General features: G+C 42.2%; 1 protein-coding gene and 1 long non-coding RNA gene across 4 annotated transcripts in view; both read left to right on the forward strand.

Moving 5' to 3' along the window:
• Nucleotides 1-1,678: 1,678 nt before the first annotated feature.
• Nucleotides 1,679-27,836, forward strand: part of LOC308657129 (cytochrome P450 4A6-like) — a gene marked incomplete at both ends in the record, with an annotated part of 42,392 nt that continues 16,234 nt past the window's right edge. The window contains 12 exons of the mRNA XM_081308591.1: nucleotides 1,679-1,867; nucleotides 5,165-5,306; nucleotides 5,963-6,007; nucleotides 6,499-6,626; nucleotides 7,602-7,723; nucleotides 8,063-8,217; nucleotides 8,659-8,765; nucleotides 8,850-9,040; nucleotides 9,142-9,275; nucleotides 10,758-10,822; nucleotides 10,955-11,031; nucleotides 13,159-13,327. Of these exons, the coding sequence (XP_081164717.1) occupies nucleotides 1,679-1,867; nucleotides 5,165-5,306; nucleotides 5,963-6,007; nucleotides 6,499-6,626; nucleotides 7,602-7,723; nucleotides 8,063-8,217; nucleotides 8,659-8,765; nucleotides 8,850-9,040; nucleotides 9,142-9,275; nucleotides 10,758-10,822; nucleotides 10,955-11,031; nucleotides 13,159-13,327 (1,524 nt within the window). Of the gene's footprint in view, nucleotides 1,868-5,164; nucleotides 5,307-5,962; nucleotides 6,008-6,498; nucleotides 6,627-7,601; nucleotides 7,724-8,062; nucleotides 8,218-8,658; nucleotides 8,766-8,849; nucleotides 9,041-9,141; nucleotides 9,276-10,757; nucleotides 10,823-10,954; nucleotides 11,032-13,158 lie in introns of the transcript that reaches the window.
• On the forward strand, nucleotides 17,487-21,962 carry LOC308656380. Of its 3 annotated transcripts, XR_014023715.1 has the most exons (4): nucleotides 17,487-18,022; nucleotides 18,499-18,576; nucleotides 19,543-19,717; nucleotides 20,849-21,962. It is a non-coding gene; the product is annotated as an uncharacterized lncRNA (long non-coding RNA). The 3 variants fall into 3 exon arrangements; XR_014023713.1 differs by having other exon boundaries at nucleotides 17,487-18,576; XR_014023714.1 differs by having other exon boundaries at nucleotides 18,499-19,717.

Below are 27,836 nucleotides of genomic sequence, written 5' to 3' on the forward strand. Positions count from 1 at the left end.
ACATCACTGTAGTATGCTGATTTTAAGTCCTTTTGGTATATACCCAGGAGTGGGATAACTGGGCCAAATGGTGGTTTCATTCCAAGTTTTCTGAGGGGTCTCCATACTGCTTTCCAGAGTAGCTGCACCCATTTGCAGTCCCACCAGCAATGTATGAGTGTGCCTTTTCCCCCACACCCTTGCCAACATTTATTGTTACTTGTGTTCTTCATTGTTGCCCTTCTGACTAGAGTGAGATGAAATCTCAGTGTAGTTTTGATTTGCATTTCTCTAGTTGCTAGTGATGTCAAACATTTTTTCATATATTTGTTTATCGACAGAATTTCTTCTTCTGTGCAGTGTCTGATCAGTTCTTTAGTCCATTTATTGATTATAGCTAAGATGTTGGTTTCATAGAAGTAGAGTGTAAAACAGTAGTCACTACAGGCTAGGAAGGATGGGGGGAAGAGGGAAACTGAGGATGTCCCAGGTCACGGCTGAGAAGGCTTCTGTGATCTGTTCCAACACTCCCCTTGGCACCAAGACAAAAGGAAAGGAGTGTGAGGTCAGAGAGTGGTCAAGCATCCTTGCTTGCAGTACATGAAGAACATGACCAAAAGGGCTCCTGCAGCAGAGGGGTTAAAAGCCAGTGGGAGGTGTGTAAAGGCAGAAGGAAACCCTACCTGCTCCAGAAAAGTAAAGATAGCATGGGATGGAGAACAGGCACGCTCAGTTCAAAGGAGGGGAACCAAAGAATTCATTGATAATGTGCCAAGGAAGGGAGAAGCTACAAGAAAAGGCTTGTGAGCTGAAGCTAAGACTTCTTCCATCAGAGGCAGTAGGAGCTGGCAAATGTGCCCAGAGCCCACATGAGCATGCTCAGCCCCCTCAAGAAGTGGCTGAATGCTTCACGGAGCAATGCAAGACACTCATTCACCACAGCCCTGGACACCAGGAAGCACTAAGCTACCCACGAGATAGATACTTTAGGTGCTCTGCAGTCTCACTGAGGGTCACTCACCATCTACTAAGAGAACTTGACATTGGTGATTCTAAAGCAAATACGCAGGTGCCAAACTTCTTAAGTGAACTCCAGGAACTCTCTGCCGGGGCAGTAGATCAGCAGTCAAAGCCATGATGTTTGGGAAGAGGCCCAGGGCATGGAGACCCCCACTTTAGACAGTGCTTTAGTAGAATAGCTATTTTTGTATGATAATCTTGTTTGATATTAAAAAAAAATAAAACTTTGTCAACGGAAAAGAGAAAGAAAAGATAAATGTTAAAGGAGATGGGAATGATAAGTACCCTTGTAGAATTAGTACACGCTGCATCCGTGTGCTGAAATATCACACTGTACTGTTACTGTGTACAAATAAAAAATAATCTCGCTTTCAAATTAAAAAAAGAAAAAAACAGGGAAAGTGGTCAACAGATAAATGAATAAATAAATATTTATGAGTGAAAGGAAGAGAGGGAAAATAGTATACGTATGACCCTTATCACTATCAGCTGACCAAAATTCCTGTCTTCCACGGTGGATCTTTCATATTAACCAACTCTGGACTCTGAGGTCAAGCTCCGCCCTCTACTTTCTCCCTCCCACAGGTAGGAGGGATATATTTCCAGGCAGAGGCAGAGTAGGTCAGGTGGGTGTTCAGTGACACTAAGAAATAGCAAATAATCTAGAAGCTGCTGCACCATGAGCGTCTCTGCACTGAGCTTCTTCAGACTCCAGGGTGGCATCTTTGGGTTCCTCCAGCTGGCCTCCCTGCTCTGCCTGCTTCTGCTGCTGTTCAAGGCAGCCCAGTTCTACCTGCGCAGGCAATGGCTGCTCAAAGCCACCCAGCAGTTCCCATCCCCGCCCTCCCACTGGCTCTTTGGGCACAAGGTAGGAACAAGGAGGAAGGGAGTAGGAGGGCAGGGAGGCCAGAGCTCTCAGAGCCTAGTCAACAGGTTCACAGGGCAAAGCCTCTTGTGTGACCAGCAGACATGGCCTCCAGGGAACACCTAGCTCACCTCTCAGGTGAGCTCATCCCTCACAAGAATCCTGTAATGCTGTTAACTCAGCTCTGTCTCATGCTCCTTCCCTATGCAGATCTGCCATCTATCCTAGAAACTCTGTGGTTCCTTTTTGAGTCTCCTCTTCAGATTGAGCACCCTTAGTTCTCTCATCTGTTCTCAAAGAATAAGGCTTCCCTGCCTTGGCCACTCAATGCTGTCCTCTGTACCTGGCCTGAGGTTGCCCGGGATCACAGACATTAGTATTATGGAATCTCTGCCCTATGGAGTTCTTGGTGTATGGTGACAATGGACATGAATCTCAGAATGTGTCTGTCCACAAGAAAGTAGTCAATCCTCTGTGATGGGTGAATGATATCCAGAGGAGGGACAAACTGATTTGGTTTGCCTAAAACTAAGGAATTTTCCAGAATGGGTGATTCAGAGCTGAAACCCTAACAGTGGTATGAATGAATGAAGGAGACAGGATTACCGGCAATTGAGTAGTACTAATTTTTTACTTATTCATTAAACATGACCTGTTAACCTCTCCAATCTCCTCCCACACACCCTGACTGTGATATCCTTAGAACCAAGCCAATCATCCCCTCCCTGTACTACAAAGCCCTTCATAGCCTGGTATAGGTATGGAGTCACTAGGAGGAGAGAAAGGAGCAACTACTGGCAACCTTGGAGGTGAGGTACACAGAGCTACCACTTTCTATGAGGATGCCAAATAATTATCAGCATATGGGGAACCAAATATAGGAACCATTAGAATTGGCCATAGAGAAATACTCAGATTGATTATGCAAATTGCTATACCAAAAACTTCTAGATTATTTGTTGATTTTGAAACATTGTGAACTTTTGTTTGATGTAGGTGTCACCAACTGAATGATTTTTTTTTCAGAACTAGCTGCTGATATGATGACCCATTAACGACTTCTCCAGGGAAATTTCCATTACACTGATACACGTTAGATTATTTGTAGACTTGACAAATAGATAATATCATTTACATAAATAATATTACAGTCCTGAGTTACCTTTCAACTTGCGTTAGCTAATAACAGTTATAGAAAAATATTTCTAGTCTTATAGAGATTGTCATTTATTAACTAGCTCTGCTACCTAAGTTAGGAACTTGAATGCTATGTGTAGTTAGGTTTAACCAATGACAGTACCCAGAGCAGCATTAGCATGCAGCAGACTACCTTGGGTACCAAGCAATCCAAATGAATGCATAACAGTGCTGAACAGAGTCCCCCAGGTCCCTGCAGGGGACACAGCCATATAACTGGAGGGTAAGGGCTCTCACTAACCAGGCTCCATACTAGATTAAAGGACAAAAGAAGCTTCTATAAGGAAATGACAGGAGAATATAGAGTAGCCTTCTTCAGGAATTTAAGCAGGACAATTCTCAGTTCAAGTCAGGATTGACTGTCCCAGACTTACTCCACTAGAACATAAGCTACATGATAGCAGAAACTGTATTTGTTCACTGATTATCCCTAGCTCCAAGAAGGCAATTCATACAAAGTAAGTTCTCATCAAGTAGTTATCCAATAAAAAAAGAATGAATCCATACTTCCTTCTACTTGTTCATATACTCACTTATTGACTGTGGAAAAAACTTTTGCACACCTCTACCTATCTCCCCCTTCTTTCTACTATCTCCCCCTTCTATTCCCCCAGTAGGTGAATCCTAAGAGCTTTCTGCAATGCTAGCCACACTTGAGAGGACTAGGTGGACCCTGTGGCTATATCATCACAATCAGATTTTCAGAAGAGGACTCAGCACACCACACAGACGTGACCTGTGGTAACATGGAGATTTGTCAGCACAGGAAGGGTAGCCCTGGTCACCATGTGAACCTCAGTTGCACAAAAGCAAGGAGTATTTCTGTTGGTTCATGGCTTTATCACAAGCTTCTAGAAAAGTCATGGAACACAGCAGGGCCTCAACAAATATTTGCCAGATGAACGAATGCAAGAGACTCAGAGGACTGGCAGCTCAGAGTCTCTAGTTCTGTCTCTTCTCCATGCTGGTTGCCCTGGTACTTGGACTTCACTCAGTACCTCAATGCCCCAACCTTCTTTTTTTTTCCTTTTTCTTTTTCTTACATTAGCCCAAGATTATACCTGTCCCTGGCAACAAGAATTCTAATGAAGACTCACCATTCATTCTTCCACATGAACTCATTGATTCCTTCATGCACTTATTCATTTCTTCAAAAATAAGACATAATTACCACGAGCCATGCTGTATGCTGGTCTCTGAAAACATGGAGATGACAGATATTGAAGCCAAATTTGTCAGCACAGGGCCTCGGATTAAAAGATTGAATTGAAATATGATAATAAATCAACAACCAAGAACTGTGGGAACACAGGGAAAGGACACTCTGGGGTCAGCAGGTTTGGTTTTAATGCAATCACGTGGGCATATCATCTAATATTGGTTTCCTCATTCTTCAGGATAAACCTAATGTTCCCTCCCTGACCTCAGGAATGCCTTAAACATTGTATAATTGTACCAGGTTGATAGGGCTCTATTACAAAGAACCACAGACTGAGAACACATACAACAGAAATGTATTATCCAAGTTCACGGTGTTGACAAGGCTGTTTTCTTCATGGGCTCTGAAGGAGGTACTTATTGCTGACCTGAGTCTTTGGCCATCTTCTCCCTATTTCCCTTCACATTGTCTTCTCTCTGCACATACTGCTATATCCCAAATTCCTCTTTTTATAAGGACCACAGTCATGCTGAATGAGGGCCCACCCCAATAAACTCACTTCACTTTGATTACCTCTATAAAAATCCTACATTCAACTAACATCACTTTTTGAGGTATTAAGGGTTAGCAATTTAATGTATGAAATTGTGAAGAACACAATCAAACTATAATGAAAATGTGTGAAGGAGTTTTGTGCACCTTGGAGTCCATCCCTGAATATTGTTTATTGAGTATTTACTGTATGTAAGGTTCTAAGGGAAGTTCTGAATGAGAGCCTATAGATAGGGAGACAGCAAGGGTCTGGACTAGAACACAGGTCCTCACAAATAGTCTGACTCTGATCTATCCAGCCCAACCTTCCCATAGCTGTTAAACCTTACATTCCTACTCCAAAAATGGAATTTTAAGGAAAACATATTTGATTTTATTTCACTTGATGACAGACCCAAATGGACCAGGAACTGCAACTGCTGCTGAAATGGGTAGAGAAATTCCCAAGTGCCTGTCCTCGATGGGTATGGGGAAGTAGGATCTTCTTCATGGTTTATGATCCTGACTACATGAAGATGATTCTGGGGAGATCAGGTGAGAATGAAATCCCATCCCGTCAGCAGCAGCTCTTTTCTCCTGGGTACATACACTGTGTCTATAAAGTTCCAGAAAAAAAGTGGCAATTTAAATGTGTGAACCCTCTTCTAGCCCTTTACCCACGCCACAACCCTGTCCAAAGGCAGCAATTATATATTATTCTGACTGCTGAATGTTTAATAAAACAGCTATGCAGCACCAAAATTGTTTTTCTTTTATTGCTTTTCAATTTTGTAAACCAAATTGACCTGATCTATAACACAAATTGCCCCCCAGATGTTAAAAATGAACCTTATATCCACAGTGACTATATCCCTCCCTGTCCTGTGTCATAGAAAGACTGACTACCCATTGTAGAAAATCCACAAGGCTCTGCTGTCTTCCTCCTTGTCATTAAGGTCATGTTCTACACTTCAAATCTTCATTACAGGGCAGGGGGTGTTCAGTGACTAGTCTCCAGAGCCTACCTTCCTGAGCCCAACTGACTATCAGGGCAGAGACTGAAGGCTTGGGACCCAGTGGGAAGTGATCAACACACTGCTAACTGAGAGTCACCAAGAACTCATGGCAGACCATGCCTCAATCACACTTGCCTATAGGCTACCTTATTTGGTCACTGATACTTTTCTGAAAAGTCTTTCCTTTGCTTTCAGACTCCAAAGCTAAAACTACTTACAGATTCCTGGCTCCCTGGATTGGTATGTATATCTAAACCTAGTTCCTCCCCAGTCACTCTCAGCAAGATCTCTCTCTCTCTCTCTCTCTGATTCACAGAGAATAAGAGTTGATATAATATGATGACCCCTCCCTAAATCAAGCCTCATTTCTTTTCTTCTAACTAGAACCTCACCACTTCCTCATGCAGCTGAAAGCCCTCCTGAGGCTCAGCTCTTTATACATTGCCTTCTAATTATCTCCAAATATTTTCAGTCTGATATTTATTTACGCCTCTCCTCACCCTGTTCTCAACTCCTTTAACAATTACCTCACAGCTGTCATAATCACATCAGATACACTAGCCCAATTGGGAAATTCATATTTCTGGAAAGTGCCAGTCATTACTGTCTTTGTTCAAAGAAGTTCTGCAATCTGGATCTTCTTCTCCCACCATCTGTTTCTCTCAAATTGTCCCAGTCTCCCTCTGATCCTATTGACCACTCACTCATGCACACAACCATGTATGACCCAGGGTATGGCTTGCTCCTGTTGAATGGGCAGACATGGTTCCAGCACCGCCGGATGTTGACCCCAGCCTTTCACTATGACATCCTGAAGCCCTACCTGGGAATCATGGCTGACTCTGTCAGAGTGATGCTGGTGAGTCAGTCTCTCTCTCTCTCTCTCTCTCTTTCTCTCTCTCTTTCATTTCCATTCATCCACTCACAGTACATATTCAGATTCCACAGCCATCAGTCACATGGAGAAATTCTCTGAGACCATTACTGTGAGAAGAGTTCCTCAAAAGTAGTTCACAGAGGACCCATGTATCAGGATAGAGTCACACTTTCCTTATGGTGCAAGACAGAGAGCATCATAGCGGATATAGACTCCACCTCCCATTTCTAAGCCTTCGGCACGGTAGATTAGAAGAATAGTCAGTTGTATCAGACAGCAGGACTACCTATCCCTGGCTGGCCTGGGCAATGGCATCTTCAGTGGCAGGTGCACTTCCCAGGATACAATTCAGTCATGCTCTGGCCTGAGTGCCTAGGGCTTCTGTTTGGCCTTTGCATGGACTGGCATAATGCATGCACTGAAATGGACACCAGCTCCCACTTCTCACAAACACCCTATTATGTCATCACCTTTCACCAAAGCTGATGTTTTTATTACCTATATATGCTCAGCAGAAGTTTGTCAAAGGAAAAGGAATTGAAGTTCCTGAAGTCACATGCTCTCTCTTTAGGAGTCATAATGCTGCAAACTTTTATACCCTCAAATGGGATCTTCTTACTTGGCCCTCTGGACTAGCTCAGGTCTCAGAAAAGCAGGGTACTCCTCCCCTTTATTCTCCAAAAAAAAAATGTTTTCTGACTTAGCAAAAGACAATTTCATAATAACTTCTTCCTTAAATTCAAACCAAAGCAATACCATTATGAGAATATATATTTAACTTTATAATAAAAGTTTGTGACAAAATACAAATACTTGCTTTAGAGCCTGAACTTGCTTGCATACATCTGCTTCATGACATGAAGAAATTCCATCAGAATACTTAGACACTCAGAGGGCTGAGCCTTACAGAACATGCATTCTGAGAGGACTGAGATCAGTGTACCTTTGCAACCTCAGAACAAGTGGGAGAAGCTTACCAACTGGGACTCATTTGAGATCTCTCAAGACATCTCTTTGATGACTCTGGACTCCATCATGAAGTGTGCCTTCAGTTATCAATACAATGTTCAGCTGGACAGGTCAGTGACAAGCTTTCAGCTATAGGGTCCTTGTTCTTACCAAGTGGTGGGGACTCACCTGAGAGGCAGGTAGAAAGACTTGGAAGCTTACCTTCACAAAAAGACAGATTATGACCCCAGCCCCAGGCCAAATTCTAATTCCTGAGCAAACTCAACCCTGTACCAGTCACAGAACCCTAATCCCAACACAGGTGGAAGTCTGACTGCTCATGGCACCTTCTAAAGTCCCATGTCTCGGTGTTGCCTGTATCCACCACATAATAAATTTCATCTCAGAGTCCTTTCTACCTCTAGGTCAGACCTCCCTATCATCAGTCTGTTGTGCATGCTCTCCCTCAGGAATTCCCAGTCCTACATCAAGGCTATTAGTGACCTGGGCTACTTGATACCTTCTCGTGTGCGGAATGCCTTTCATCAGAATGACATCATCTATAGACTGACCTCTGCTGGTCGCTGGACCAACCATGCCTGCCAGATTGCCCATAAGCACACAGGTTTTGTCTTCTCCTACTGTTTCTCCTCCTTTACCAGGCTTAGCCCAAAGGAGCTGGGAATAACTCCTCAGGCACAGCCAGGTCTCCTGGTGCCCCTGAAGGACTTGGAACACATTCATGCTGGGTACTTCCCTAGTGCAAGTGTTGGGAGCCAAAATGTTAGGGGGTGAGGCCGCGTGGAAGTGGTCGCCGATGCCCTCACGTTGGTAATGTGAAATGAGACCCATTCCAGGAGCTCATGCAGAGTCTCCACGTGCTGTGCTCCTGAAAGCAGTGCTGACCTGCATCAAATGGTGCTGAACTCCCACTGCTGGCCTACACACCCGCTCCCAAATGCATCCTGTGCTCTATAGGGCACCCAGATTGGGGAAGGTGGCACACATGGCTCCTGGTAGTTGCTATAGCCCTTGATTTTGTCTGGTAATTATTAACCTGAGACAGACCAAGTGATCAGGCAGAGGAAAGCTCAATTGAAGGATGAGGGAGAGCTGGAGAAGATCAAGAAGAAGAGGCACTTGGATTTCCTGGACATCCTCCTGTTTGCCAAAGTAAATGGGTGGGAAGAAGGCTGAGGGTTTGCCCAGGAGCAGAGGGAGGGACAAACCCTGCCTTCTCATCCATGGCCTCCCCAGATGGAGAATGGGAGCAGCCTGTCTGATGAGGACCTGCGTGCCGAGGTGGACACCTTCATGTTTGAGGGCCATGACACCACAGCCAGTGCTATCTCCTGGATCTTCTATGCTCTGGCCACACACCCTGAGCATCAGCAGAAGTGCAGGGAGGAGGTCCAGAGCCTCCTGGGGGATGGAGCCTCCATCACCTGGTGAGTGAGAGCTCAAGAGGTGGGGGAGCCCTGCCTCTGGTAGGGACAAGGTGCTCGTCTTCCTGGGCCCTGCCTGTCCCTCAGGATGGCCTTCACCTCAGGGACCACCTGGACCAGATGCCCTATACCACCATGTGCATCAAGGAGGCCCTGAGGATCTATCCACCAGTACCAACTGTGGGCAGAAAACTCAGCAAACCTATCACCTTTCCTGATGGACGTTCCTTACCCAAAGGTATGAGCATCTCAGACTCAATTCACCTAAGCTCTCCCCAGGGACAAGGGAGAATCTAAATCCCCATGTGCTTCAGCAGTTCTGAGCCTATTTGTGTCTTCCTTTCCTTATAGTAATCATTTCTCATTTTTCAGTTAGAATGATGCATATAAAGTGGTGGCACCTACCTGGGCCACAAGAAAATTTAATAAAAATTAATTCCCCTTCAACACCAAAAGAACTTTTTATATCTAGGACATTGGCTTAAACCATCCCTAAGATCCTTTCAATTTCCTTTTATTTTCACTGGAATAGAATCATGAGCTTCTTTTATTCTCCAGGGCTACCTATCACTCAATCACCTTTAGAGTCTATGGTCTCATGACTATAGTTACCTCCATTTGGATTACATTAATATTTTTTATTCCAACACTCCAGGTTTTGGTTCTTTTTAAAAAATTTTTGCTTTAATTAGTTGTACATGACAGTAGAATGCATCTTGACACATTGCACACAAATGGAGCACAACTTTTCATTCCTCTGCCTATACAGGTTTTGATTCTTGATTCAACAATTACAGTGCACATGTACAATTTATTTCTTCACTTTCACATTTTTTTGGAAATATCCTTTATATTTGATAGAATGTATAGATAACTCCACTGTGATACATGCAAAAGGGCACACGCATCAGTTAACACAATGATAACTCAACCCTCTGAACCTTTTCCACATGGATATTCACAGCCTCCAGGTGTGGTTTCAGGACTTCAGCCCTAAAATTCTCATTTCATGAGAAGTGGGGAGGTTGGGGAAAGAATACGACAGGGATAGAGGTAGGCATGGTTCTTTCCTTGGGGCAAGGCAAATGAGTAAGATCAGGAAACTCATGTCAGGAGTCAGATATAGTTTTGTCTTTGAGGAGACCTTAGGTAGATGGCAAAGACCAGCTGATGGCTACATCTGAGTCCCCTCTCATGGCAGAAGGACACCATTATCTCAACTACCATTGGGTCTGACCTCTTCCCTGACCCACCTTAGCTGAGTGATCATAGAAAGGTCACCTAGCCTCTCTGAGCCTCTGGTGCCTCATCTGAAAAATGAAGATAAAACCTCCCTGTCATTTGCATTTCACTGCTGCTCAGAGACTGTGAAATTGCCTCCAACTGGTAGGTGTTTGTGAATATCAAGTGAATTAGTTTATATTCTCCAAAGACTGATGGAAGGCATTTGATGAAGTGAGTGGTCACTTGAGTTACTACAAACTGTGAGCCTCCGATGTTTTCTTGCTTCTCTTTCCTGAATTGTAGTTTTCTGCTCCTCACCTGTGCTCAGGGACTTTGCCAAGCCCTCCCCCAACTCCTTGTACTTGACTCATACTACTCAAAGACATGATTTATGGCACCAGGCCTTTTGGGTCTGTAGGTCCCCTGCTGGCCAAGGGACCATAGCCCTACTTCATGGATTCAGTAAGTCTTCTCTTTATCTCCTATCTGCCTACAGGTATCATTGTCTCACTATCCATTTATGGCCTTCATCACAACCCGAAGGTGTGGCCAAACCCAGAGGTATGGAGGTTCTGAGGGAAGGAAAGGGAATAATCTCTGAGGATACCTCCTCCTGCTCCTATTTCTGGGCACTCTGTCCCCTCATGGGTGGGAAGCAGGGCTTGACCCTCACCTATTCTGTTCTCTCCACAGGAGTTTGACCCTTTCCGATTTGCACCCGGTTCTACTCGACACAGCCATTCATTCCTGCCTTTTTCAGGAGGATCTAGGTGAGCTGTCCTGTGTTGGTGGTGGGAAAAGGAAAGAGAAGTTCTGGGCACAAACCTGATGTTTGTGATCCCTTCACTGCCATGTAGCAGCTCTAGATATGCCCTTTTAGATTGTGGATGAAACAAAGAAGACTTGGGTGGGTATATCTGTGCCCAAAAGCAGGTTGCAATTCAGGTTATACCACAGAGACATTGGCCCACTGTCCTCCCCAAGGGCCAGACAAATTTCAGCATCAGTGTGTTTTGGTGTTTCCCACACATTAGGGATATGATTATGAATTAGGAAAGCTCATGTAAACATAAATTCAGTTTTATGCCCCTTAGTTTTGGTCCTTATTATATAGAGTCCTCTCCCCCCACACAGTCTCAACTCCGCCCACCATCCTTTTTGTTCATGTCACTAATCCTTGGATCACTGAAGCAAATGATGAGTGGATTTGGGTTTGTTTTCTGTAAGCTTGGCATATGCCAACTGTGCAGATACTTTAAAGGTTACTGTTGCCCTTTGAAGACAGTTTACAGCGATGGGCATTCTCTCCACATTTGCAGTCTCTCCCAACGTGATTTTTGACTGCATGTGAATGTTCATGTTCCTCTAGTAGCTTTCCAAGTTGTAAAAACTTGAAAAACCAATTTATTTAACTTAATTCACACATAAAGATTGAAAAGATATATTTCCCTGCACCAAGTCCTATGCTTAGAGATGGAAACAGAGATATAGAATGCCACTGCTGGTTCAGGACAAAAGCAGAAACTGGTAGTACAGAATAAGATACCTATACCCAAGATGGGCATCTTTCCCTCCTTCCATTTTTTCACTCACTCACCACTCATTGAACAACTGTGGAATGTCCTCGAAACTGTCAAAGGCCCTGGAGTGTGGTGTGTCCTTGAATAAAACACTAGGGTGACTTGGAGAGAGAGGGGTGAAGGCCAACTGGTCATTGGCCTAAGCCTAGAAGATGTGTAGGCAGAGTTGAAGGGAGGACATCCTGAAGAACATGATCTGAGCTTGGAATGTGGCTGGACAGACAAGAAGCAAGCAAGAAATCAGCCCATAAAGGGTAGAGAAAAGCCAAGGTATTTGGACAGTGTCCTAACTGCACAGAGCACATGTTTAGTATCTGGGTTGGGTTTTTGCTTCACTACAGAGGGAGAGGAGCCAGGGACACAACACAGGCCCAGGAAAGCAGATACAGCTATGACTAGTAGGGACATTTCCAGAATGGAATTAAAAGGCAACCAACACTGGTAGAATGAGGGGTATGACAGAGGTAAGAGCCTGACCGCTGAGATGGACCCGGATATGGCTGCAGCTTAAGGATCCTAAACCTGATGAATCCTCCAGGATTTTCTCCACTGACATGTGTCTCCCCTTTCAGGAATAGGTAGTCTTTTTCCCATTGATGGTGAAATTCTATGGGAATTCTATATTTTGGATGTGAGGTGTTCCCAAAAGCTCATGTGTGAAACAATGCAAGAACATTCAGAGGTGAAATGAGTGGGTTACGAAAGCATTAATCCAATCAGTGAATTAGTTTCCTGATAGAGATTAACTGAGTGGTAACTGAAGGTGGTCGCCCCCACTTATCATCCCTAAAACTGGTTTTTTTGGTCTTTAAGTCACAACTTTGAAAAAAAACTGACTAAAACAGTGGGTATGGTGGAACTGGTGGTCCCAGGACACTTTATTCTTTAGGATCCCTGTCTACTGCACACTCCCTGAGAGTGTGGCCCACTGCTCCCCACGCAGCCCTGACAAGTGGTATCCACAACTGGGGAACCAGAAACTATTAGTGAAGGGAGTGAACTAACCGATGACTAGCTGTTTAAAAGATTCATGTGATGAGACTCTGCCTTAGAGTTCTGGCACTATCCTAATAGATTTCATGTCAGTGAGAGCAGAAGTAGGGTCAGGGCTGGTTCTGAAACAGTGGTAGGCTATGTCAAGGTCAAGAGAGTGTAAGCCAGGCTGGGGGAAGATGCATTAGGGGCCTATAAGGAAAACCACTGATATGGGCCCATGAGAGAAGGCCCTGCTTTGGGCTGGGGCTCAAGGGCCAATGCCTTGACAGCTCAAGATGGGACCTGAGGCCACTTTTTATGCCTTGTCCCTGCCTGGCCCAGGAACTGCATTGGGAAGCAATTTGCCATGAATGAAATGAAGGTGGCCGTGGCCCTTACCCTGCTTCGATTTGAGCTGCTGCCAGATTCCACCAAAGTCCCCTTCCCCGTGCAACGTATTGTGTTAAAGTCCAAGAATGGGTTCCACCTGCATCTCAGGAAGCTCCACTAATGCTGGTATGGACAAGGCCCAATCTTTGCACCTACTGCCTGCCATTCTATCTTCTTGTTACCTGTTTTTGCCCTCCCGTATGTCTACCTTTCTGTATCGCACCTGCCTGCAGTCTCTCTATCTGCTTGTTTGTCTACTTGTCTCCTACCACATCTCTGTGCACCTAACCTCGGCCACCTGCTGGCCCTCTTCTGTCTCTTCCCTTTATGCTGCCTGTCTGTACCTGTGCTATCTTCCTATTTTGTTATAATGAACTATCACCACTATAATGACTTAAAACAACCCATGTTTATAGTCTTACAGCTCTGGAGATCAGATGTCTGAAATGGATTTCCCTGGACAAAAAACAAGCTGTTGCAGGATTTCTCAGGGACAAGCCCTGTTCACCATCTGCTAGCTTGGCTTTCAAGGCCTCCTGATGGATGGATAGGTCCACCTCCCAGGGATCATCTCCTGTACTTGAAATTGACTAATTTCTTGTTAACCCTAACTAAAACATTTTTCACAGTTACATCTGGACTAGCATTTAATTGAATAAGTGAGTAATTCAGCCTTGTCAAGTTGAATCATAGGCATCACATTTTATCCTGGCAAGTTGTCATTGAAATACATCCCCATAAACTTACTTAATCAGAAAATAAAGATTTGCTCTGTAACCAAATCCCTCTAAGAGTGTTTATAGCCCTCAGGGATATAACAAAGTCATATTTCTGCCAACTACCCAGCATAGTATTAAAAATACACTATCATTCCCCATCCCAAGTACAATAATAAAAAGTCAGAGTTGTCCCAGGGCTGGAATCCCTGAGGGCAGCCCCGGCAAGGGGGAAGTGTAGAAATGTGAGAAGGAAGTAAAGCTGCAGTGGAGACCCCAGGGATTAAGAAATGCCAGAAATTTGAGACATTGTCCCACCAAAGTTGCAGGAATTGAGCAGAGACAAGCCAACAGAGAAGCCATGTGGGTTGCAACCAGCAAAGACACCGGGGCAGAGCTACACAAGCCTTTTAGAGAGAATATCACAAAGCCATGTGCTCCAGATGCTGGACATGAAACTATAGGACTTGTTTGTCCAGCTGGAGTTTAGTCTTGCTTTGGTCCCATCCTTCTTTCTATACCCCTATTTTTCTGAATGGGACTATTGACTCTGTACCTTTATTTTTATTTTTTATTTGTTCTTTTTAGATATATATATATATATATATATATATATATATATATATATGATAGTAGAGAATATTTTGACATATATCTATACATAGAGTATAACTTATTCTAATTAGGATCCCATTCTTGTGGTTGTATGTGGTGTGGAGATTCATTGTGGTGTATTCATATATGTACATAGGAAAGCTATGGCAAATTCATCCCACTGTCTTTCCTCCATACCTTTACATAGCGGATACTTGTAAGTTGCTTTTGATTTTTTTATAGGAACTCAAACTGCAAGATTGCCCTGAGTTTCGGAAAACACTTCGGACTTGAACTTTTAGACACTCTTAGAACTGTTGAGACTATGGAAACTCTTGGAAATTAACTAAATGTATTTTCCATTGTGAGATGGTCATGAACTTTTGGAGATCAAGAGCAGAATTCTATATTTTGGATGTGAGGTGTTCCCAAAAGCTCATGTGTGAAACAATGCAAGGACATTCAGAGGTGAAATGAGTGGGTTATGAAAGCATTAATCCAATCAGTGAATTAATTTCCTGATAGAGATTAATTGAGTGATAACTGAAGGTGGTCACCCCCACTTATCATCCCTAAAACTGCTTTTTTCTGGTCTTTAAGTCACAACTTTGAAAAAAAAATGACTAAAACAGTGGGTATGGTGGAACTGGTGGTCCCAGGACACTTTATTCTTTAGGATCCCTGTCTACTGCATCGGAAATTGTGGTAGAAGGCCAGGACCTCTCAGGAACACAGTGTCACCAGCCAGGTTCCAAATCACTGGGCAGGGAAGGGAGGAGGCTACCCATGTAGGCCCTGGGGCTTCCCTCCCTCCTTCTGCACACCCTCAACAGCTCTGCCACAGTGCCAGCTCCAATCCCACAGTCATTGCTCTAAGTCCAAGTCACCTCTCCTCACACCTAGGTTAATTCAACAATGCCAACTGCTTCTAGTTGGCACCTGACGCCAACCATCTCTCTTCCCTTAAGCCAGAGAATTTCTTTCTCAACTTGGAAAGGTTTTTTATAATAATAGTAATATCTGCTTGTTGTGCAACAGAGAAACCAAGGGGTAAAGGCTGAGCCGGCTGCCTGCTTGGTGCGCCTGCTTTGGTTTTGATTGCTATGCAACGGAAGTAAAATTCCTGCCCTGCCCACAGAACTGATTAGTCTCCAAGTGTTTATTTTGACTCCTGGGGTGCCCAGGACCCCAAATATTTCTAACAATGATCCCCCTGACTCTGACACTCAGTGACTTTGAAAAATATCATTTAACATCTCTGGGCATTATTTCTTTTGACTGTAAAATAAGATTAGTTAACATCTGATAAACTGAGACACAGATATGCTTTGCAAACATAGAGGAGACATTCTGGAAACCTTCCTGCACGCCAGCACTGTGCAGGGCACAGAGGTGAAGGGACTTCACCTTCTCAGACTCACTTCTGCCTATCATTCCAGGGAGAAGTGGAGGTACACAACGTCCCTAGCCAAAAAGAAACATGAAAGTTCTGTGCCTTCCTTCAGCAAGGAAAAAGAGCAAAACATTTAGGTTTCAAAGGCATATGTCTGGAATATTCAGTCTTTGTGGACAGTTAAATGTAAGTGATAAACATAAAATGGCATCACTGTTGAACTCAATTCTATGAAAATTCTGAAAGAAGGTCCTGGGGTAACCTACCCACAGGAGTACCTGTTCCAAGATCCATGGCCTCTTCTCTGCTTTTTTTTTTTTTTCATGTGTAAACTGGAACAGGAAGCATGCAGGAATATTAAGAAATAGCAACTTCTATTTTAAAATAAGGCATCCAAACTGAACCACGTCTGATTACAATGATGATCCAACCAGTCCTAAGTTTTCCTCACTGCTTCTCTCGCTCATACATCAAATCAGGAAGTATTTGGGGAGCATCATCATCAATAAGCAGTCTCTGCATGCTCTGGGAAGCATAAGGACATGTGATGCTCAGTGACAACCTTCCATAAGCCTTTGGTGTGGAGTGTATGGATATTGGAAGACGGGGAAATGTTTACTTGTAAGTAAACATTGACATGAGATCAAAATTAGACCAAGAGCAAAATGGGAGCCCTGGGGAGAGCAGGCTTCCAAGGGATTCTTTCTGAAATATTTTTGGTGTTTTACTCTGAATTCTGTACTTTGGATTTGATCTTTGGGCATCATAAAGAAGTGAGAGTGAGTTAAGATGAAAATGGCTCCATCCCTTGCTCTCCATGATTTTGCTGGTGATTTGACCCTGAATGTTTCTAAGACATCTGCTCACACTTCACATGTAATTCTATCTTCTGCTTTTTTCACTGTCTTGTAAGCATTGGTCATATAATGCTATGTTCTCCATAAGGATTATTTTAAATGACTATGTACATCTAGCCACATGGCTGGCCCTCACAGGAGCTTCCCTGGGTACAGAGTCTTGCATTTGTGCCAATATGTGGAGAAGATGATCTGTCGTGTCTTCCTGCTACTTGGAAACACTGGATGAAACAGGATAGGCCAGAAATGCTCCCTGCAAAGTTTGGGGCATGCTGTAGGACTGCATCCCCAGCTAATCAATGCCTCCTTCACATTAAGGTCAACAGCAAAAATCTCTGGATTCAGACTGCCTGGGTTAGAATCCTGGCTGCACCTCTGACCAGATGGTTGATCCTGGGCAAGCAGCTAACCCCTTTCTTCCTTAGGTTTCCTGTCTATGATATGAGATGGTTTGAGGTTTGAGGGGTTTTGTTTATTTGTTTGTTTGTTTTGTTGTTTTTGTTTTGTTTTTTTCTATTCTTATGATTGCTTGTGAAAGATATCTGATAAAGATTTGATCATTGCCCTAAACATAGAATGCTTACTACTCTAAGAACGCTGGGATGGAAAATAATCTCAAAATGAGGGCAAAGCTGAGTGGATTGGAATATAAATAGTTACATGCTCCTCTGCCCTTGGTTTCTGACAGAGTTCAGGATTCAGGTAACAAATAAAGGAGCTCTGGCCTCAGGGGTTGACTAATGTATCACCTGTCAAAATATAAGACAATGAAGGAGGGTGTTGGAAAAAAGCATTTGGGTGGGTAAGGGGTCAGGCCAGGAGAAAACTTGCAGCCCCTGTTTATTGCCTGAAATATTTTTTTGTGTTTTACCTTCTGAATTCTGCCTGATGGATTTGACCTTAAAGAATCATGAAATTATGAGAGTGAGATTCTTGAAGATGAGCATGTCCCCATCTGTTGTTCTTGCTTTGCTGGTGACTGACCTTCCCTAATGCACTTCCTCCCAGATAAACTATTTCTCCTTTACCATCCCATTGTATTTTAATTTTCTTCTTCCCTGGTGGCCATCTCATTCCTCCAGCATAGCCTCATCATATTTTACTGTGCTAATGTCATTCCCTGCCTTTGCCCACTAGACTGAGAGGTCAGGAAATATTTGTTGAATTTGTTGAGAGAAAGAATGAGATGTCCTATGGGGTAAGTCAAAAGGGATTATTATCCAACTCTGCAAAAGAAATCACAGTACTCAGAGAAGGTAAGTGGCTGGCTACATATGTAATGAGGTTGACGTGGGCCTGGAGCCTCCTGAATCAAAGCCCAATGCTCCACAGTCACCCTGGGTCACAGTGTGTAGTGGATAGGGCAACCCCCAGCAGGGGCGGGCAGTTTGGGAGTCCAGTAGGAAAATATCTAATCTTACCACCCACTGTTCAGATATTTTCCTCTGAACACTTCAATGTATCTCTTTAGAATAATTTTTTTCATCACTAAAATCATGTCAGTAGTACAAGCAATCATGGACTGAACAGTTGATGAATTACACTATGAATTTCTTGAAGTGTGGGTTCATGTTTCTTCTCTTAGTATCCCTGCTCCACCACTAGGATATTGCCTAGCACATAATCGGTGCCTAACAAATATTTGCAAGTAATATGGAGACGGGAAAGTGAATGTGTTCACGGTCATTGCCTCTGTCAGCTGATAAGACTTTGACTTCACTGTTTTCCCAAGATAAATCTTTCAGAGGAATCAACTCTGGATTCAGATCAAGCTCTGTCCTGACCCTTCTCCCTCACACTGGTGGTAAAGGTAATCCTCCCAGGACTTAGGTGGGGTTACTTAGAGGGTTCAGTGATACTGAGGGATCGTCAGTCGTCTAAAAGCTGTTGCTTCACAAGCATCTCTGCACTGAGCCTCACCAAACTCTCAAAATGTATCTCTGGATTCCTCCAAGTGGCCTTTATGCTGGGCCTACTTCTTCTGCTGTACAAGGCAGCCCAGCAGTACATGTTGCAGGCAGTGGCTGCTCATAGCCCTCAAGCAGTTCCCATTCCTGCCCTCTTTGGGCACAAGGTAGGAAGCAGGAGGAAGTGGAGTAGAAGGGCAGGCAGGTTCAGCCCACAGAGACTGGCCAGCAAGTCCACAGGACAAAACCTCTATGGAACACAGCATAAAGCTTCTGAGAAACACCCAGATATCCTCTCAGGCTAGGCTCATCCCTGTGAAAGGAAGCTCATTCCCTCACAAGAATCCCATCCTGCTGTTATTCAGCTTTATTACTGTTACCTGCCCAGGCAGCCTTGTGCTGGGAAACTATGGTTGGTCTTTCCTGAGTCTGCTGTTTATGCTGAGCATCCCTAGCTCCCTCAGCTTTCACATGTGAGGCTTCAAGAGTAGAACAAGCAAATCTTTTATAATTCTAAATATCTGTAGTAGTCAGGTTTTTGTTGCTGTGACAAAATAACTGAGAAAATCAGCTTAAAGGGGAAAATATTTATTTGGACATATGGTTTCAGAGATTTCAGTCCATAATCACTTGATCCCATCACTTTAGGCCTTTAGTGAGACAAAACATTATTACATATGAAACCCTATGCTAAGTGTGTAAATAGATAAAAGATACTGTCCCTGCCTCCAAGAGCTTAGAATCACAAAGTAGGGTGTGCAGAATCAGATACTTACCTTTAGACAGACATCATTCCTTCATTCTTTCACTGGCTCAATATTTTTGATAACCAGTTTGTGGAATATTCTATGTCTTTGGCACTGTTCAAGGCCCTGGACTACAGTATGTCTTGAATAAAACACCCATGGAGACTTTGAGGCCTGGAAGATAGAGCCAGCAGGCCACTGATACTGGCCTGATCCTTGAAAATACAAAGGCAGAAGTGAAGGGAAGACATCCTCAGTGACCTCAACAGCTTGAGCTGAGCTTGGAAGTGGATTTCAGGTAAGAGGTAGTCAAGGCAGCAGCCCACAGAGGGTATGCAGGGAGCTAAGGCAGTTAGACACTGTCCTACCTGATGAAGGGCAGGGCAGGTTTAGTGTGGAGGTGGGGAGTCAGGGATACCAAAGAAGTCCAGGCGAGGGGACTGAAGTTGGCAAGGATGGACATTTCTGGAGTAGAGTTAGAAGATTACAGATGCTAATGAACTGAGTAGGCCAGAGGAGCAACTGAAAGGTGAGAGAAGGTGGCTTCTAGGATCCCTCCCAGTTTCAGAGTCTTAGTCCATAGAAGGCTGGCTCCATTCCTTGGCGCTCAAGATGAGGCAGAACCTCACGGTAGAAGAGTGTGACAGGGGAGCAGCTCACATGATGATCTGAAAGCAAAGGGAGAGAAATCTCCACTTGCCATATACAAATATATACCCCAAAGTCATGTGGTCCAATGCCCCACCTGCCACCAGTTACCACCCAGTTAATCCCATCAGGTGATTAATTCACTGACTGGGCTAATGTTCTCACAACCCAATCACTCCCCGGCTGAACCCTCTCACATTGTCTTACATGTGAGCTCTTGGGAGACACCTCACATCCAAAACATAACACTACCCTTCCATCCACAAAGTTTCCCCATGCCCTTCTAATGTCCCTTTCTTACCCACCTTATCCTATTTCTGATAATCTGAGTCCTTCTGTGTCCTTCTAATGGTGATCTGGGAGTGTGGGCCACCCTCTTCAGGGTACTAACAAATGGCCTCCACACTGAGGAACCAGAAACTGTGAGTGAAGGGAGTGAATGAACTAAGGTTCATGTCATTGGACTCTGTCCTTTAGAATTCTGATACTATCCTAACAATTTCATTCCTCCAAGAGCAGAATTAGGGCCAGGGCTTGTCCTGAAACAATGATAGTTTTTGTCAAAGGTCAGGAGAGTATGAGCTAAGGTTTGGGTTACATATATGTGTGACCTATAAGGAAGAGTAAGACAGGCCCCAACAAGAAGGGCCCTGAATGTCCAGCTCTGGGCTGGGGGGGCTCAGGAGCCAGTCAGTGCCTGTCTGAATAAGATCTGAATAAGGTAATATCTCAGAATAAGGTCTGAGGTCACTTACCATGTCATTGTCCCTTCCTGGCCTAGGAACTGCATTGGGAAACAACTTGACATTAATGAGCTGAAGATGGTTGTGGCCCTGACCTTGCTCCATTTTGAGTTGCTGCCAGATCCTACCAGGGTCACCTTCCCCATCTTTTGAGTTGCATTGAGGTCCAAGAATGGGATCACCTGCATCTGAGGAAGCTCCAATAATCCTTTTGAGTACAAAGACAGCTCTTTGGGCCAGCAACTCTATCTTGTCACCTGCTTCTGTTACCAACCTGTCTGCCCACATCTTGCCTTCTATCTGCTCACCTGCCCTTCTTCCCCCCTTCAGGCTATCCTTCCTCCTTCCTCCTGTCTATCTGTTCTTCTGTCTTTCACCTTCCTCCAGGCTTCCTACCTGCTTTTTTTTATCAACCTGTCTCCTACCTGCTTATCTCTGACTGTCCACCTAACCCCTGATCACCTGTTGCTCTCCAGCCTGACTGCACCTCTCTGTATGTAATTGCAGAGTTGAGACCATTTACACTGTTATTTCAGATAGATGCTTATTATTTACTGTCACTTTTATTTATTTATAATGTTAAATGTGATCCTAATTATCATTTGCTTAACTACTCTGCTAATTAAATGCATTATTCCAAGTCCTTCTGGACTTTAGGGTTTCTGTTAAGAAGTAATATGTTACTCTGGTTACCTTTTAAATGTGACCTGACCTTTCTCTCTTGAAGCTTTCAAAATCCTATCCTCATTCTTTATATTTAGCAATTTAATTACAATGTGTTATGGAGTAATTCTTTTTTGTGATGTCGTCTCTTTGGCCACCTTTTCTTCGGGGTCTGAGATTCTGAATTCTACTTTAATCGATTGGTGAGACTTTAATTTGAATTTTTATTTGATTTACAGAGTCTTTTATTTCCAGGACTTCAGTTTGTTTCTTTCTCAGAATCTCTCTTTATAGAAATGCTTTACCTCATCTTGTATTTTCTCCAAATGCTTCCTATATTAGGATGTTCATCTCATTCCCAAGGTCTGGAAACTACTAAAAGATTAGCAATGCCTGTATTTCTGTTCCTTCCATTTCATCAGTGATTCTTAAGTTTTTTTCCTCTCAACATTGTCTGAGTTCTTCCATATTCTGATAATAGTTTCTCATTTTTTTTCTTCAATACTGTCTGTTTTAAGTCAGCTTTTCCACTGTTGACCAAAGGACCTGACAAGAACAATTTTAGAGGGCGGAAAGTTTCTCTGAGGGTCATGGTTTCAGAGGTCTCAGTCCATACATAGATGGTTGACTCCATTCTTCAGGGCCCAAAACAGGCAAACATGGCAGAAGTGTGTGGCGGAGGAAAGCAGCTGGGGACATGGCACCAGGAAGGAGAGAGAGAGAGAGAGAGAGAGAGAGAGAGAGAGAGAGAGAGAGAGAGAGAGAGAGATCCCCTCACAGATAAAATCACAGATAAAATATAAACCCTAAGGACATGCTCCCTCTGACACACCTCCTCCAATCTCACCCCACCCACCCACAGTCACTATTGAGTTAATGCCCCAATGACTCAATAATTTTACCTTTAAACTTCCTGCATTGTCTCACACATGACCTTTTGGCGGATGCCTAATATCTAAACCATAACACTGCCTGAATATTCAAAACTGGCCACCTTTTCTTCAGGGTCTGAGATTCTGAATTCTACTTTAATTGATTGGTGAGACTTTAATTTGAATTTTTATTTGATTTACAGAGTCTTTTATCTCTAGGACTTCTGTTTGTTTCTTTCTCAGAATCTTTCTTTATTGAAATGCTTTACCTCATCTTGTGTTTTCTCCTTTTATTCATTTCTTATATCTTTAAATTTATTAATCATTTTAGCAATAAATTTTTAAAACTCCTTTTCCAGGATTTCATCTACTTCATTATCTCTGGAGTCAGTTATTGGAGGGTTATAAATTTTTGGAGACATCTAGTTGGCATGTTTCATCATGTTTTCTGAGGTCCTGTATTTGTACATCTGTTGAGATGGATTCTTCTATCTGTTTTATGTGAGGGTTGTTTAGTGAATAGTTATCTCTGGGCTAAAGACATAGCCTCGCCTCACCACATCTGGTCAGAGTAATAAAAATTATTAAGTTCAACCAATAGTACCACATTGAGAGGAAAGAATAACAGCCAGAAAAAAATAGTAATTAAAGATCAAACTGTATAACAGTATTTGCTTAAAAATTATTACCAATGATCTCTATGACTCTATTAACAAAAGAGAAAAATGTGTGGGAAATAAAATAGAATAGGTTGAGAATATTAAGCTCTAATGATAATACACTAAATTGAATTGGAAGAAGGGATTAAAATGAGGAAAAGAGAAAGGAAAAAGAAAAGGCTGGGGAAGGGAAGAAAGAAGATAAAATGAGAAAAGAAAGAAGAATGAAAGAGAAAGAAGAAAAGAGGCATTATGAAAGAATCGAGTTAATTGATAAAACTAGGTAGAATTCTAGAAAAACTCAGAGTATGGGATGATGCTGGAAATCAGTTTACATCGAGCTGCTAATACAATGCCAGTCATAAAGAGATTCCATTTTCTTGGGGCTGGGGATGTGGCTCAAGCAGTAGCATGCTCGCCTGGCATGTGCAGGGCACTGGGTTCGATCCTCAGCACCACATAAAAATAAAATAAAGATGTTGTGCCCACTGAAAACTAAAAAATAAATATTAAAAAAGAGAGATTCCATTTTCTTGCTGAGATTTTTTTTAAATGCTGACATTTCTTTCCAGGGTTTCAATTCTAGAATCTCCTAGCTATGAGGAAATTGGTGTGATACAGATTTCCTCTTTGTTTTTTTCTCATCTTAGACCCAAATCAGACAAACTAGTTAGTGGGGTTTGTATGCTGAGCTCTTTCACCTCCTTGCCTGACAACATCTATTGGTGGAGCATTATCCATTCCAGAGCAGACTTTGTCTTCAAAATTGCTTTGACCTGGGGTAGAGGGTCAATATGGGCAGCATTATTAGTCACCTTTCTCACCATCACAACCTGTGAACTGATCCAGATTACATGACTACCCTTGTTCCGAACCTCCATCCATGTGCAGCAGGAGTATGTGGGACACTGTCTATCTATCTTCCAGACCTCTCTGAGCATGGGGATGGTTGTGCTGGGCCTGCAGTAGGATATTTCAAGGTCACTGATTTTCACCAAACCCTGATCTGTCCCAGATCCACCCCTGTCAGCCCCGTTCCTTGGTCCACAGTTCAGGCTGTCAATTCAAATGAAAGTGCCCTTTGTTCTTCTCCACTCTGCAGGCTCCTAGACTGGCAACTGTGGTCCCCATCACTCAGACCTCCCCCCAAGTCTGTTTTACAGTCTCACCCCCGTTCCCAGACTGACTCACATCTTGGTCACCTACCTACCCAGTGAAAAGTAAAATAAAAGTGGCTGTTTGGTCTTGGGTATTCAAAAAGCAAGCCTACCAAGAACAAGAAAAAAAATTTTTTGATAGGAAAAAAATGAAAAATAAAAGAAAATACTAGTTTCCCACTCAGGAAATTCAGTCTTTGTAAGCTATTATTGCTTCCCCACTTTCACTAAAGAACTAACTTCACTAAAGAAGGGATGGGACTTTTTCCTGAACCATTATAGCTCAGCATATCTGAGCCTATTTTCTGCTCAGATTGCAGATTGATTGGACGGCTGCACCTGTTATTCTTAAATTTGGGGGGAGAATATCTTTTAGCTTGTTGGAAGGGGACTTCCTGCCATTGAGCAAATGGGCACCCTGCACTGCCACAGTCCTCTTATTATCTTCCTTTTCTAGAAACCAGTATTTCTGGTTTTCACAGTTTCAGGCTGGTTGCCTACCAGCATTTTCTCACAGCCTTCCTACCTCAACATGCTGCTGCAGAACTCTTGTTTTTATTCAGTCTCTGGGAGCTACTATGATACTGTTCATTCCTCTAATCCACCATTTTCCCTCCTCCATATGAATTTTAGGATTATTTTTTCTAGTTATGTGAAGAATATATTAGTATTTTGATGGGGGTTCATTGAATCTATACATCACTTTGGAAAGTATGAACATTTTAACAATATTCATTCTTCCCATCCGTGAACATGAAAGGTCTTTGAATCTTTTCTGTCTTCTTCGATTTCTTTATTCAGTGTTTAATAATTTTTGGTTGTAGAATCCTTTCACGTCCTTTGTTAAGTTTATTCTTAGTATTTTAATTATTTTATTGTGAATGGGATTGCTTTCGTGATTTCTTTCTCAGAAAAATTGGTATGTAGAACGGCTACTGGTTTTTATACATTGGTTTTGCTGCTACTTTACTGAATTTTTACTAACAGTTGTAATAGTCTTTGGGTAGAGTCTTTAGATTTTTCTGAATATAGAATCATATCATCTGCAAACAGGGATAGTTTAACTTCTTCCCTTTCAATTATGTCTTTTCTCTCTTTCTCTTGCCTAATTGTTCTAGCTAAAACTTCTAGTACTATATTGAATAAGTGCAGTGACAGTAGATACCCTGTATATTTTCTGATCTTAGAGGAAATGCTTTCAGGTTTCCCCTGTTCAGTATGGAAGTAGCTGTGTGTTTGTCACATAGAGCTTATGTTATGTTATGTTATGTTGAGGTGTGATTCTTCTGTAACTAATTTGTTCAGAGATTTCATCATGAAGGAATGCTGAATTTTAGAGAATGCTTTTCCTGCATCTGTATTCATATGATTTTTGTCCTTCAATCTGTGAATGTGGTATATTATGTTTATTAAGTTGTATATGCAGAACCATTTTTTTAATGTCCCCATGTTTCAATTTTGTTAGGTCATATTTGCCAAATTTTGTTCCTTTATTCTAGGTTTTCTGATTTGTTAGCATATAATTTTTAAAAATAATCCCAAATAGTCACATTTTCCTTATCCATTCATCCATTCATCCTTTGTATTTTTGTGGCTTCTGTTGTTAACGGCTCCTTTTCATTTTTTTTTTTTTACTTGAGTCATCTTCTTTTTCTTGGGCAGTCTTTTACCTTTTCAAAGAACCAACTCTTTGTTTCTCATATTGTTTTCTTGTCTTTACTTTGTTTGCTTGTACTCTGATCTTTGTTATTTCCTTCCCTCTGTTAATTTAGGGCTGGGTTTTTTCCTAATTTTCTAAGTCCTTAAGATGCATCATTAAGTTGTTTATTTGAAATCTTTCTATTTTTTTATGTAGGCATTAATCACATCAAACTACCCTCTTAGTACTGGTTTTGCAGCATCCCACAAGTGTTGATATGTTGCGTTTCCATTAACATTTGTTTCAGGAAAATTTTTAATTTTCCTTATAACTTCCTCAATGGCCCAATTTTTGTTGAATGATGTGTTGTTCAGTCTCCATGCATTTGTATAATTTCTGAAATGTCCTCTGTTATTGAATTCTAGTTTTATTCCATTGTGATCAAAGAGATACAGGATATAATTTAAATTTTTAAAAATTGTTAAGAGTTTCTCTCTCTCTCTCTCTCTCTCTCTCTCTCTCTGTGTGTGTGTGTGTGTGTGTGTGTGTGGCCTAATATATGGTCAATTCTAGAGAAAGTTACATTCTCTGATGAAAAGAATATGTATTCTGTGTCTGATGGATAGATGTTCTGTAAATATCTGTTAAGGATACTTGATTTATAGTACTATTTAACTGTTGATATTTCTTTGTTGATTGTCTGGATGATTTGCCCAGTAATGAAAGTGAGGTGTTGAACCCCCCCCACACTATTATTGTATTGGAGCCTATTTTCCCTTTAGGTGTAATAGTGCTTGTTAAAAGTTTGCTCATATCCTTCAAATTCTTCCATAAACATCATTTACAAGGACTATCTCTATTTTTTCAAATGGTTTTCCACATACCTCCTCACAGCAGCTTCACTGGATGGTGAGGCTTGTATTTATGCCAAAATATGGAGTTCATAATTGTTCATGTCTTCATGCTACTCAGAACACTGAGTGAAACATAGAAAACATGTATTGCTCCCCAGAAATCTGGGAGGTTATCATATTGATTCAACGTAATCATCAATTCTTTTTTACTAATGATTAAAAGTCAAATCTCTGGAGGTAGACTAGCTGGATTAGACTTCAGTCTGCTCCTCTTACCAATTGGTTGATCCTGGGCAAACAGCCATCCTCTTTCTACCTTAGACTTCCTATCTATACTATGAGAATTTTTTTTTCATTTTTAAAGAAACATCAGAACTAAATAATACTATAAATCAAATGTACTTAAAAGATAATTACAGAACATTTCATTCAACAGCTGAAGAATATACATTATTCTCAACAGCGAATGGAACTTTTTCTACTAGACCATACATTAGGTCACCCACACACAAAAAGTGTCCTTAACAAATTTTTAAAACTTAAATCCTGTGTAGTTATGATTTCTGTGTATGTTTGAGAGGGAAATATATATACATATATATGTGTGTATATATTTATAGTTGTTTTCTCAGTGTGTTGAACAATTAACTGCTCACTAAATGGTAGCAATTTCCCTCATTATAAGCCAAACTAAAAGGAACTCAGGATTCAGAGATTTTTAAAAAGAGCCATAAACACAAGTGAAAGTCAGACTCTCTGACTCCACAGAACATTCCACTACTGTCCCCAGTGCAGTAAGTGAAAAGCAGTTTCAGAGCCAAGTAGAGCGAGAGTAGATATTCAAGAGCCACTGGTAGGGGAGGGTGGGCATGAAAATCTCCCTTTCCTAAATACCTTATATTTCATTATTTCATTTATGCAACAAATATTTGGGGATGGAAAGGTAACCTCAGAACAGGGCAAAGTTGAGCAGAATGGAGTGTAAATAGTTGCATGCCCCTTTGCCCTCTGGTCTTGAAAAGGGCTCAGGATTCAGGGAAAAAACAGAATTCCAGCCCCCTGGATTGAGTAATGAATCATCTCTCATGAAATAAGGCAAAAATGGAGGGTGATGAGAAAAAGAATTCATATGGGGAAAGGATTAAGTAAGAGCAAATCTGGTACCTGAGAGATCTGGCTTTC

Source organism: Spermophilus citellus (assembly GCF_964194105.1).
Source record: "Spermophilus citellus genome assembly, chromosome: 9".
Lineage (NCBI taxonomy): Eukaryota > Metazoa > Chordata > Mammalia > Rodentia > Sciuridae > Spermophilus > Spermophilus citellus.